Raw genomic sequence first — 12,028 nt, forward strand, 5'->3', positions numbered from 1 at the left:
AACAATAAACCGTTAATCATGGTGGCTAGGTAACAACTGAACAGTTGGTCATTTTGGAGATTATAAAAGCAAAAGCATCCTCAATATATTTTTAAAGTATCCTAATTCAACATTGTTTTGATACATTCCATTAAAAAAATCAACTTACTGTATCTTATTTTATTAGAAATGAAATATTTATGTGACAATAACCACAAAAGGTATTCCAGTATCAACCAGGGAAGCATTAGCACTTCTTAGTGAAGTTAGGCAATCACAAGGAATAGGCAACAGACTAGCTCTCTCAGAACAATAAAACATTTTTTAACTGGAGCAGAAAAATTTAATAGGGAAATGCATTCAGGATAATCCTTCCACTAACCTTAAAGGTTTGATAATATTCTTAAGAATATTCTCATCAAAACAAATAATTAAGAAAGTGCTCTATTTATTCCAGATATAATAATGATGAGGGGGAAATTTGTGAATTAGTTTCCATACCATTAAACACTGCTTGTGGAATCATTTCATTGGCAACTTTGTGTTAATGTGTAATTGTGTAATTTTAACTAACAGAAATGGAAGACCAGGCTGACCAAAAATAAAATTAGACATAGTGTTCCACATGAAGGAGCTATTAATCAAAACCTGCTTCAACATATTTATTTTAAATGTATTTAAAGTGTAGATATCCAAAAAAATGAAGCTCCCCCATTTTTAAAGAATTTATAGCCATATATTTTCCGATGTGATGTATTGGTTTTTTTTTTTACATATAAAATTAAACACCATGTCATCTATCATTAAAAAGTTCTATTATCTGCACTGAACAAGAAACAAGCCTACACATGCCTTTGACTTTAAACAACAAACACATCCTTTCATGTCCCTTTTGCAGCCAAAGGTTGAATTTACATTTGTCTTTCTCAATCATGGGATCATAATTTAGTGAGAAACTCACTGGCTGGTCCTTAGTTATAACTCCATCACACAGGGTTCCCACGGGTCCTTGAAATCCTTGAAAGTTTGTGAATCTGAAAAAATAAGTTCAAGGCCCTGGAAAGTTTTTGAAAACAAGCATAAAAGACAGCCGTCCTTGAAGGTCCTTGAATATTTTAGCGGGTTTGAAATTTCACATGGATGAAGACCGTGGTCAAGGAATAATAGGGCACAGTTGGTAGGAAGTCAATATTTAGAAAAGATTGTTATGAAAAAGATTGTCATGATATTTTAACTTTCTCATCCTTTGTTGAAAAATATGATCTGATATGATAGTTATAAAGATTTTAAGAAAGTCTGCAAAGTGATTCCTTTAGCATTGATTCAATTAATCAAAAATGTCATTTTATATTCAGTTGACTGTTTCGATGCCCTTGTTAAAAGTGAATGACTTCAAGTGTAATAACAAGATTATCACTGATGGTATGAGACAAAATATATAATAGAGATTCTTTCAAGAAACATCCTAATACAAATTATAAAACCACAGTGGCTTGTCAAATGGCCCATATCTTCTAAAGTAAAAGAGACTCATTTCAAAATAATAAATAAGATATATCCTGTAGCCATGTTTCTTGGATTTAAACTTGATTTGGAGTCATGTAAGTCAGAAGATGAATCCCAGGAGCATTTGTTTTTTCACGTCAATATTTACAATGTTTTTGCATGGACACTAGAAACTGGATTAATCTCAAACTTAACATTCTTTCTTTTGATACCATTTTACTTTATGCAGAAAACATAACTTCGGATTTCTCTGATGCCATAAATGTAGTCATACTTTTAGCAAAATACCACATTCACTACAGTAAGTGGAGTGGTTAAAAGCCTTATTTTCTCTTTATGAATGAATTAAATTCATATTACTCTTCATTAAGTAGATTAAAAAACTTGTTAAATGCTAGAATCATCTCACACCAGATTTCTCTAGAAATCTATAGTTCTAATCTCATTATATGGCTTTGCTCCTCTGTTTTATGTATGTACTGTATGTGTATATTAGTGGTGGGGCGTTAACGGCGGTCGTTAATTTGATACTCCTATCGGGCGATATAAAAATTATCGCCGTTAATCTATTCTTAAAGTTGGGTTGGGAACTGGGTCAAAATGGATAAGCAAACTATGATGACTTTCAACTTGATAGTTTAGCTCGGACCCCCCCCCCCCCCCCCTAGTGTATATGCACATGTGTATTATTGTTATTATTATTTGTCTACTGTCAACGTGTCATTATTTTGCCAGCACAAGTTCATTTAAAATTACATTGATTCTACAGGGCCTATGCTGACTTTTACTTTGCAAAAGTTTGGTCATTCTCCTGTAGAGAAATTCGTTTGTTTGTTTAGCACAGAAAGCTAGTGTTTCCTGTATGTAGTTAACGTATGTGTAGCCGCTTTACGTGAATGTCACCTTCTCACAGGTGCACTGCTAAATTGCCAGTCATGTTGAGTCAGGATGCATGGCTTGAAATGACATTCAGTCTTTTGAATTTGCGTTGTATTAACATCGTTTTTTGATAACATATTCAGGGGTAAGAGTAGGTAAATGCTGGCAGGTGCTGTCCTTGAATTTGAGGAAGTTGGTCCTGGAAAGTCATTGAAAGGTCCTTGAATTTTATGTTAACCAAGGTGTGGGAACCCTGATCACAATAATGCCATTAACCGAGATTATACAAGTATTCTTCAGGGCAAACATCTCTTTTTTCAGGTTGAGACACGGTTTAGGGAATATCTAAATTATAATGATAGCTTCTTAGACTGTCTAAAGATCAACTAAAACTGGGACAAGCTGATCTGAATGTTTTGTCTCTTGTCTTTGATACCGCGGCTTTATTTCTCTGAGCTGTTTTTATCTGAATAGTGTGGTCATATCGCAATACACTTTTAACTCGCAAAGCACATCTTTTTAACCAATAAAATATGAAGGGTTGCCTTGTAAAAATCTAAGCAAAGAAATATAAGCATCACTTGACACATTTGTGGTGGTCAGTAAGGTCAAGAACCATTTTTATATTGTTAGAATTTGTCATAAATCTACTGATTCTCATCAGTGAATTGAATTTAAAAGACCCTTTTAAACTATATTGGCAAGTACAAAAGCAAACGGCTCACATTCACTGTTAAGTGGACTAATGGGCCTTCAATTTTCAATGAAGCACAAGTGTTTTTGGGTTAGGGATGAAGTGAACGACACCTAGAGCCACGGGAACAGGAAGAGCAGATTGTGTAACACCCTGTAAGCCCTCAAAAAACACATGGCACAAGTGATTCAGAACAAAATGTATAGAGTTCAGGTATTATCCCATCAATGCCAGGTGATTTACTATATGTATGGCATCATTCATTAGTGATTGTATAAGCACATAGTAACCTCCCAGTTGCCACAAATAATTCTTTCATATTTTACTTTTATTCCAGTATTGAGCAATAAACCTAAGTTCAGATTTCATGCATCTTGTAGAAACACTACAGCTAGATAAACCAGGAAAGTAATGAACAATAATGTGAAAAGATTTGTGGTCAGTTAATGGCATATCTTTCATTTCAGTATAGATGGAGAGATAAGTCAAAAGTCAGTACATGATTGTTTCAAACCATCATAATTTCTCAACATATTTTCCCTGTCATTTAAGATTAATATGGTAGATCGGCAACATCTTCTCGCCTCATTTTTCCCTCATAGTTTAATTTCTCTGGTGTCCAGTTCTGTATTTTTGATTGGTGGTTCTTTAACTGTTTCTGTGGAGTTTAAGCAGGCTACGTGTTCAGTAGACCTCATCTCCTCTCTCCCTTCTCCTCCCCCTTCAGGTCATACCCATGGTGCAGGAGTTTGTGTCAGGCAGCCTGGGTCGTCAGTTTATTGAGGTTCCCCCCTTTAACTTGGGTAAAGCGTTCGGGGACAGCCACTGCTGTGCCCCTCTCATCTTCATCCTCTCGCCAGGGTCCGACCCCATGGCAGCGCTGCTCAAGTTTGGTGACGAGCAGGTAGAGGAGTTCAATCTGTGTCTCTGTCTAACATCCCTGCATGTGCTACACCATTTTTTCTCCATCATATGTGTTAAGCCAAACGAATTCACAAACATGTAGAGGTTTAAAACTCAAAACCCAATTTCCCTGTTTATTTCCCCATGGGTCTCTGTGTCACCACATTGGGCCCTAAATTATCTCTTTTAGCCAGAACATTATATTAGATTATATAATACCACAATGTGCTCTTTGCTCTTAAGGACCAGACAAGAACCGTGTGGATCTTTACATTACTAAGCAGGGATCAAAATGTGCTATGATATGAGCTACATTGAACTATTAATTATTATTACTGTTTACAACCATGAAACCACTGAGATGTCACCAAGTTATCAGCCTTTAAAATCCTATTAAAAATGCTGCACAGCGTAATTTTAAAGTTAAGACGAACCTTTGACATAGTTCTCTGGCAAAGAGGATTTTTTGCATAATTGATTTAGGATCGGAGGTCTCTAGCCAAGTCGAACTGCAGCCTGTAAGCACCGTATTGAAAGTTCACATTATGCAGTGTAATCTCTAGCAGTGAATACATTTTGTAATTGTATTTTTCAAGTAATATTAATTAATTAAGTTTACCCAAGCATTAACCCTTATTTTCAGTACTGGTAAAAATATAAATTTAGATGAAATAAAGAACAAATAAAGAACCATTAGTTTTAGTTGGATAGTTGGATGTTGTTTGATTAAGACATCGTTTAAACACTGTCATGTCACTCCATCACTAGATCAAGATCCTGATTTGTAAACGCCATGTTTTTGTTGCGGTGTTACCAGGGCTTCTCAGGAGACAAGCTGACCTCGCTGTCCCTGGGTCAAGGCCAGGGTCCCATCGCCATGGGCCTGATTGAGCGTGGGGTGAAGGAGGGAACCTGGGTGGTGCTACAGAACTGCCACCTGGCCACGTCCTGGATGGCCACGCTGGAGCGAGTGTGTGAGGTACTGCTGGGAGGAACCTCGAGCTGGGGTGTGTGTGTGTGTGAGGTACTGCTGGGAGGAACCTCGAGCTGGGGTGTGTGTGTGTGTATGTGTGAGGTACTGCTGGGAGGAACCTCGAGCTGGGGTGTGTGTGTGTGTGTGAGGTACTGCTGGGAGGAACCTCGAGCTGGGGTGTGTGTGTGTGTGTGTGTGTGTGAGGTACTGCTGGGAGGAACCTCGAGCTGGGGTGTGTGTGTGTGAGGTACTGCTGGGAGGAACCTCGAGCTGGGGTGTGTGTGTGGTGCTGTGGAGCTGGTCATGTAGGGCAAGGGTCAGCGTCGCCCCCTAGAGGAGGGGAGCTGAGAGCTGTGGTCCAGGAACGCGTGGTGACTGACTGGAGGGAAGAAGTTACAGTAGAACTGAACAGAACCGATTGTCTGGTGTAGAACTATGTTAACTTCAGTAAATAGTGTTTGTTATTTGATATTATTCATGTTTGGTGTCACCCTGAAAGAAGGTTCTTGGAAATGTAAAAGTAATAACTAAAGCACAAACTCCATTGGGTAAGTATTGGTTAACAGTCTGAAACGTCTTCACAATGTCTTCTATCTCAATCGTGTTCAGGAGCTCAACCCCGACACCACTCACCCCGACTTTCGACTGTGGCTCACCAGTTACCCTTCCCCCAATTTCCCCGTGGCCGTCCTGCAGAACGGTGTCAAAATGACCAACGAGGCCCCCAAGGGGCTCCGCTCCAACATCATCGGGTCGCTCTACATGGACCCCATCTCTGACCCCGAGTTCTTCAACAGCAGCTCCAAACCCGTGAGTGTGGAACCATCGACTGTAATGGAGCTGTGGGGTGTTTGCTGGCAGCAAAGAGAATCACTTCACTTCAAGATCTTGACAGATGATATAAAGACAGAAAGACGGGTGTGGTGGTGTTGACGGATGATATAAAGACAGAAAGACGGGTGTGGTGGTGTTGACGGATGATATAAAGACAGAAAGACGGGTGTGGTGGTGTTGACGGATGATATAAAGACAGAAAGACGGGTGTGGTGGTGTTGACGGATGATATAAAGACAGAAAGACGGGTGTGGTGGTGTTGACGGATGATATAAAGACAGAAAGACGGGTGTGGTGGTGTTGACGGATGATAGAAAGACGGGTGTGGTGGTGTTGACGGATGATATAAAGACAGAAAGACGGGTGTGGTGGTGTTGACGGATGATAGAAAGACAGAAAGACGGGTGTGGTGGTGTTGACGGATGATATAAAGACAGAAAGACGGGTGTGGTGGTGTTGACGGATGATAGAAAGACGGGTGTGGTGGTGTTGACGGATGATATAAAGACAGAAAGACGGGTGTGGTGGTGTTGACGGATGATAGAAAGACGGGTGTGGTGGTGTTGACGGATGATATAAAGACAGAAAGACGGGTGTGGTGGTGTTGACGGATGATATAAAGACAGAAAGACGGGTGTGGTGGTGTTGACGGATGATATAAAGACAGAAAGACGGGTGTGGCGGTGTTGACGGATGGAGGACAGACGCTACTGCTGTACCTGCTGCAGTGGAACTGTGAGAACATGTTGAGAGTGTTTGATGTGTGTTTCAGGCTGTCTTTAAGAAGCTCCTGTATGGATTGTGCTTCTTCCATGGCCTAATTCAAGAGAGGAGGAAGTTCGGTCCTCTGGGCTGGAACATCCCCTACGAGTTCAACCAGACCGACCTGCGCATCTCTGTCCAACAGCTACACATGTTCCTCGACCAGTACCACGTGAGGACACTCTTATCTTTCCAAATTCAACCCAATGCTAGAACTTAAGTGTTTACAGTGCTTTGCGGTAGCATATCACACACCCGCCCACCCACCAACTCATGCTCCTTCTTTCATGCACACATCAGTTCCTGCGTGGTGAACCACTCCATTACACGTGCTCTTAAAACAGCTGCTCCATGTCAGACTTCATTTCCACACTCTCCACTCCCGCTTTCAAAAAGCCCCTGTGAAGGGAGTGAGGAACACCCTTGACATTTCCAGAGCTCCAGAGCTCCTCTCTCTTCTCCTCTCGTTCTCCTTTCAAAACCAGCACTCTGCATAAGCTGATCAAGAACTCCCCGAAAAACCTGCTGACATTTCCTCTGTGGCCGGGTGCGGCGCTCATGACATTAGCAAGGAAAATTTCAGCAGGAAATGTCACGATGGCAACGTCCCCGTACCCCCCAGATCGGCTGTCACCTGCTGTGGCCACATGTCAAGAAAAGGGCCCTTTGTGTGTAATAGCACTGGGAAGCACTCGGATAGATTGCTGTTATTTAAAACATGTTTACATATAGGCTTTATGTAATTTCAGTAACTGCTGAATTATTAAAAAATACAAAAACAAGCAAACAAACATTTACATGTACAAGTACATTTCAGAGCTTCCTTTGAAATTACTGTACAGAGTTTGGGATGTTTTTATATTAAAAAGTTAAAGAATTTCCCTCTGGGATCAATACAGTATTGATCTATGGATCTTATTCCGCTCTGACCCGGGTGCAGGACGTACCTTTTGAGGCGCTGCGCTACATGACAGGGGAGTGTAACTACGGAGGGAGGGTGACGGACGACTGGGACCGCAGGACTCTCCGCACCATCCTCTCCATCTTCTACACCGCCTCCATCGTTGACGACCCCCACTACAAGTTTGACCCCAGCGGTATTTACTACTCACCTCCAGAAGGGGATGTAAGATGACCTGCGTACGCACACACTCTCAAACACACGAATGACTCACAGAACGAAACGCACCGTCAGTCATGTGTGCTAATGCAGGACATTTATCACAACAGATGAGTTTGTGTTTACTTGGGTGGGACTGTTTTTGATTCTCCCCTTCATTTTAAACATTTATCTTTTTTTATCACACCATATACAATTGTGTACACAAACCTGTGCATTTTCTTTACATTTTAATTGAATTGTGTCTTCATTTGTATGTACGGGCTCAGAGAAGCTCCTCACTACAGTGTAATGTGTGTACATCACTGTTCTGAGGTCTGTTGCTCACCGAGCACAACAACAACGTTTAAGCTTTACTTGGTGGCTCTTTTTTTTTCTCTTGAAAGTTCTGAAAATGATTATGAGCTCTAAGTTCAATAACTATGCATAGTGGGACGCCGCCAATGCCTCGATCTAATTTATTTGCGAGCCCATGTATAATCTACACTCAATTTTATTTGCCATTTTCCCCCAGAATCTTTTATTCATGAGCATTCATTTGCATAGTCATTATTATAAATGTCAGCAATCTCACGGGTAGTGTGTTTTAAGTGCATGTCATTATTTAGCGTCTGGGTTTTCTGGACTTGCATCAAGACTTGTTTGCCTTCGCAGTATAACAGCTACATTGAGTACACCAAGTCTCTGCCCCTCTACCCCTCACCGGACATCTTTGGCATGAACGCCAATGCAGACATCACCAAGGACCAGGTGGAGACACAACTCCTGTTTGACAGCATCCTTCTCACCCAGGTACGGGTTTCCCTTTGAACCAGGACAGTTCAGTGAGCACCTTGTCTATGGGAGGGGGGCACTGCACAGTATGGCACTGCTCTTAAGTAGAGCTAGGCTTTGGACCAACTTAGTATGATTCACATAGGAAATCAAACGTAACATTTGACTGCTTCTTAAACCAAACATGTAACATTCAACTGCTTCCTCAAACATTCAAGTTCTTGGTGATTTGATCTCACGCCACTCATGATGCTCTGGGGACTGCCAAACCGATGGCAGTAATTGAACCACAGCTGAAAGTTGGTTAAGTGATAATTATCCAAAATGGCCCACTTGGTTCAGAACATCTGTGTAACGTGTTTAGATTCTATTAGCTGGAGTTCTCCAGGCTCGGGTGAAGCTCATTTTGGTACAAGAGGTTTATGTATTCATTAAAAATGGTAATTGTTTTCATATCATTTTTAATTGTTGTCTTCACAGCTGCTACAGTTCATTACCTGTTTTTCTTTGTATCCGACTGCAGATAGTATTTGTTAATTCTTTGCCGTTTCATTCTAGGGAGAGTTAACAGTAAGTACAGGGCCAGTCAGGAGTAAGTGATACTGCTAAGATTGATGGAAATGTCAGAAATTGTTTTCAGAAGCAGGCTGTGTACATAAGGGTGAGTTTAAGAATCATTTTCTGAGGTTCTGGATATACAGGGTGTGGTAGCCAGTCATGGAGGCTGCCAGGGGCTCAAACACACATCCTGCTGTGATTTTCCCCAAACGCCTAATTACTTGCAGTCTGACTGAAAAGGTTTAATAATCCAAAAAATGTGCTACTTAGATTAAATGCTCATTAATTAAGTCCATCATAAATGTAACTTATGGCTATAAAGTGATCATGCAATCGTGCCCATTACTGTTGGATCATAACCCTCACCCCCACGACCCCCTCACCCCCACGACCCCCTCACCCTCACGACCCCTTCACCCCACGACCCCCTCACCCCCACCCCCACGACCTCTTCACCCCACGACCCCCTCACCCTACGACCCCCACCCCCATGACCCCTTCACTCCACGACCCCCTCACCCCCACCCCCACGACCTCTTCACCCCATGACCCCCTCACCCTACGACCCCCACCACCATGACCCCTTCACTCCACGACCCCTTCACCCCCACCCCTTGACCCCTTTACCCCCACGACACCCTCACGACCCCTTCACCCCACGACCCCCTCACCCCCACGACCCCCTCATCCTCACGACCCCTTCACCCCACGACCCCCTCACCCCCACGACCTCTTCACCCCACGACCCCCTCACCCCCACCCCCATGACCCCTTCACCCCCACGACCCCCTCACCCTCACGACCCCTTCACCCCACGACCCCCTCACCCCCACGACCCCCTCACCCCCATGACTCCCTCACCTCCTTCTCCCTGACAGTCTCGCACGTCCGGTGGAGATGCCAGGTCCTCTGACGTGATGGTGTACGAGGTGGCGGAAGACATGCTGGTCAAGCTGCCGGCCGACTTCGACACGGAGATGGCGCTACTGCGCTTCCCCACCAGCTACAGCCAGAGCATGAACACGGTGCTGGTCCAGGAGATGGGGCGGTTCAACCAGCTCCTCAGAACCATCCGTCTCTCCTGCAGCAGCGTCCAGAAGGCCATCAAGGTGAGCGCGGCCAGCCGAGAGAGAGAACCGCCGTGTGGACGCTGGTGGCCCAAACACCCAGCACAGGCGGACGATGTGAGATGAGAGCTTCATGTTGGGGCACCCAGCTGTGATAAGTGTGCAGACTACCAGTAATGTGGTCGACATCTGACCACAGAACACCAGTGAGGATGTAATGCAGTTATATCACCTGTGCTAAATACACAAACATCTATTTGCAGGACAAATGTTTTTATTCCCATTTCCAATTGAATTTATTTATGGTTGAATTTATTTCTGACCGTTCATGTTGGGCATTCATCTTTACATTTTATATTTACTCATCGATGCTCGTTATTGCCAACATGTGCTTTCTTGTTTGGAGAATTCGAGGTGTGGCAGTACTTTACCAACCACGTCTGTTAAATGAACGTATTCCTCACATATGAACAACTGCCTCAAAAAGGTTCCATCTGCCGGTTTAAAGCAAAACAGCTACATCCATCTGCAGGTTTCTTTCCACGTCTCTAACTGCTCTGTGGCCATACTGGGACCACTGCGGTCATACTGGGACCACTGCGGTCATACTGGGACCACTGCGGCCATTCTGGGACCACTGCGGTCATACTGGGACCACTGCGGTCATACTGGGACCACTGCGGCCATACTGGGACCACTGCGGTCATACTGGGACCACTGCGGCCATACTAGGACCACTGCGGCCATACTGGGATCACTGCGGCCATACTGGGATCACTGCGGCCATACTGGGACCACTGCGGTCATACTGGGACCACTGCGGCCATACTGGGACCACTGCGGCCATACTGGGACCACTGTGGCCATACTGGGACCACTCCCGTAAAAGCAGGGAGCTGTTTGACTGACGGGTCCAACCCTGGTTAACATGCTCCTACCTGCCATGGTCTGATCACAGACACAGGCTTCCATTTAAACACTGTGGACCCTAATCCCATAATCTAACCCTAATATAATCCCTTCATCTCCCATCACTCCCATCTTGACTCCTGCCCCAGGGTCTCTCCCGCTTCCACATGTCGTTTCAGGGTTTGTAGTCTCTCCCTTCCTGTTTGTACGGCCTGTTTTTCCATTACTAGACTCCTCCACTATACGTTTCTCTAAGGTGCTTGTTCAGAGCGGTTATGAAAAACATAAAGCAGTCATTTATTTTATTTTTGAAAATTTTTAAAACTTTTCTGGACAGCATTATTACGTAGATAACCTCACAGATAATCCCAGAACGGAGAGAGAGCTGGACATTTTTGGTAGTTGAAAGAGTTAGAGCGGTTCAAACGGAGCATGTTTGCAGAATGGCCAGCACAGTGATCAGTGTGTGTCTGGCGTTAGTGTGACGTTACGACCAGCCCAGTGTGTGTGTGTGTGTGTGTGTGTGTGTCCCTTCATCATCAACACAAGCTCCCAACCACAGTGATCAGTGTGTGTCTGGCGTTAGTGTGACGTTACGACCAGCCCAGTGTGTGTGTGTGTGTGTCCCTTCATCATCAACACAAGCTCCCAACCACAGTGATCAGTGTGAAGCTCTGTGGTGGTTACCACGCTGATGACCTTGGGCCTTCTTCACCTCCATGTTGTCACGGTGCCGTGTGGGCGTGGCCTGACCCCACCTGTGCTCCAACAGGGTCTGGTGGTGATGTCCGCCGAGCTGGAGGAGGTGGTGACCAGCATCCTGAAGGGTCGTGTTCCCACCATGTGGATGAAGAGGTCCTACCCCAGCCTGAAGGCCCTGGGAGGCTATGTCAGTGACTTCTTGGACAGGCTCAAGTTTTTACAGGTGAGACAGGTGCATTTCTAAGTTCAAAGATATTTTCTTTTTACATAATCCGTAGATGTATGTAACTCCGTATGTAGTTCAGTAGACACGCTTAAAAATCATTCATGTGTTTGTACATTTGTTCAGTTTTGAGTAAAAGTTGTTA

At 43.7% G+C, this 12,028-nt stretch overlaps 1 protein-coding gene across 3 annotated transcripts in view; it reads left to right on the plus strand.

Annotated features, from left to right (window-relative positions):
• dnah7 (dynein, axonemal, heavy chain 7) overlaps positions 1-12,028 on the plus strand; it is a 113,487-nt gene that overhangs the window by 90,263 nt on the left and 11,196 nt on the right. For 2 of the 3 annotated variants that reach the window (XM_076998363.1, XM_076998362.1), the window contains exons 56-64: positions 3,786-3,962; positions 4,779-4,940; positions 5,544-5,744; positions 6,541-6,702; positions 7,471-7,656; positions 8,305-8,442; positions 8,983-8,994; positions 9,861-10,091; positions 11,731-11,883. In XM_076998363.1, coding sequence (XP_076854478.1) covers positions 3,786-3,962; positions 4,779-4,940; positions 5,544-5,744; positions 6,541-6,702; positions 7,471-7,656; positions 8,305-8,442; positions 8,983-8,994; positions 9,861-10,091; positions 11,731-11,883 — 1,422 coding nt within the window. The remainder of the gene's footprint in view (positions 1-3,785; positions 3,963-4,778; positions 4,941-5,543; positions 5,745-6,540; positions 6,703-7,470; positions 7,657-8,304; positions 8,443-8,982; positions 8,995-9,860; positions 10,092-11,730; positions 11,884-12,028) is intronic. The other variant, XM_076998364.1, reaches the window with a different exon arrangement.

This window comes from Brachyhypopomus gauderio, chromosome 3 (genome assembly GCF_052324685.1).
Source record: "Brachyhypopomus gauderio isolate BG-103 chromosome 3, BGAUD_0.2, whole genome shotgun sequence".
Lineage (NCBI taxonomy): Eukaryota > Metazoa > Chordata > Actinopteri > Gymnotiformes > Hypopomidae > Brachyhypopomus > Brachyhypopomus gauderio.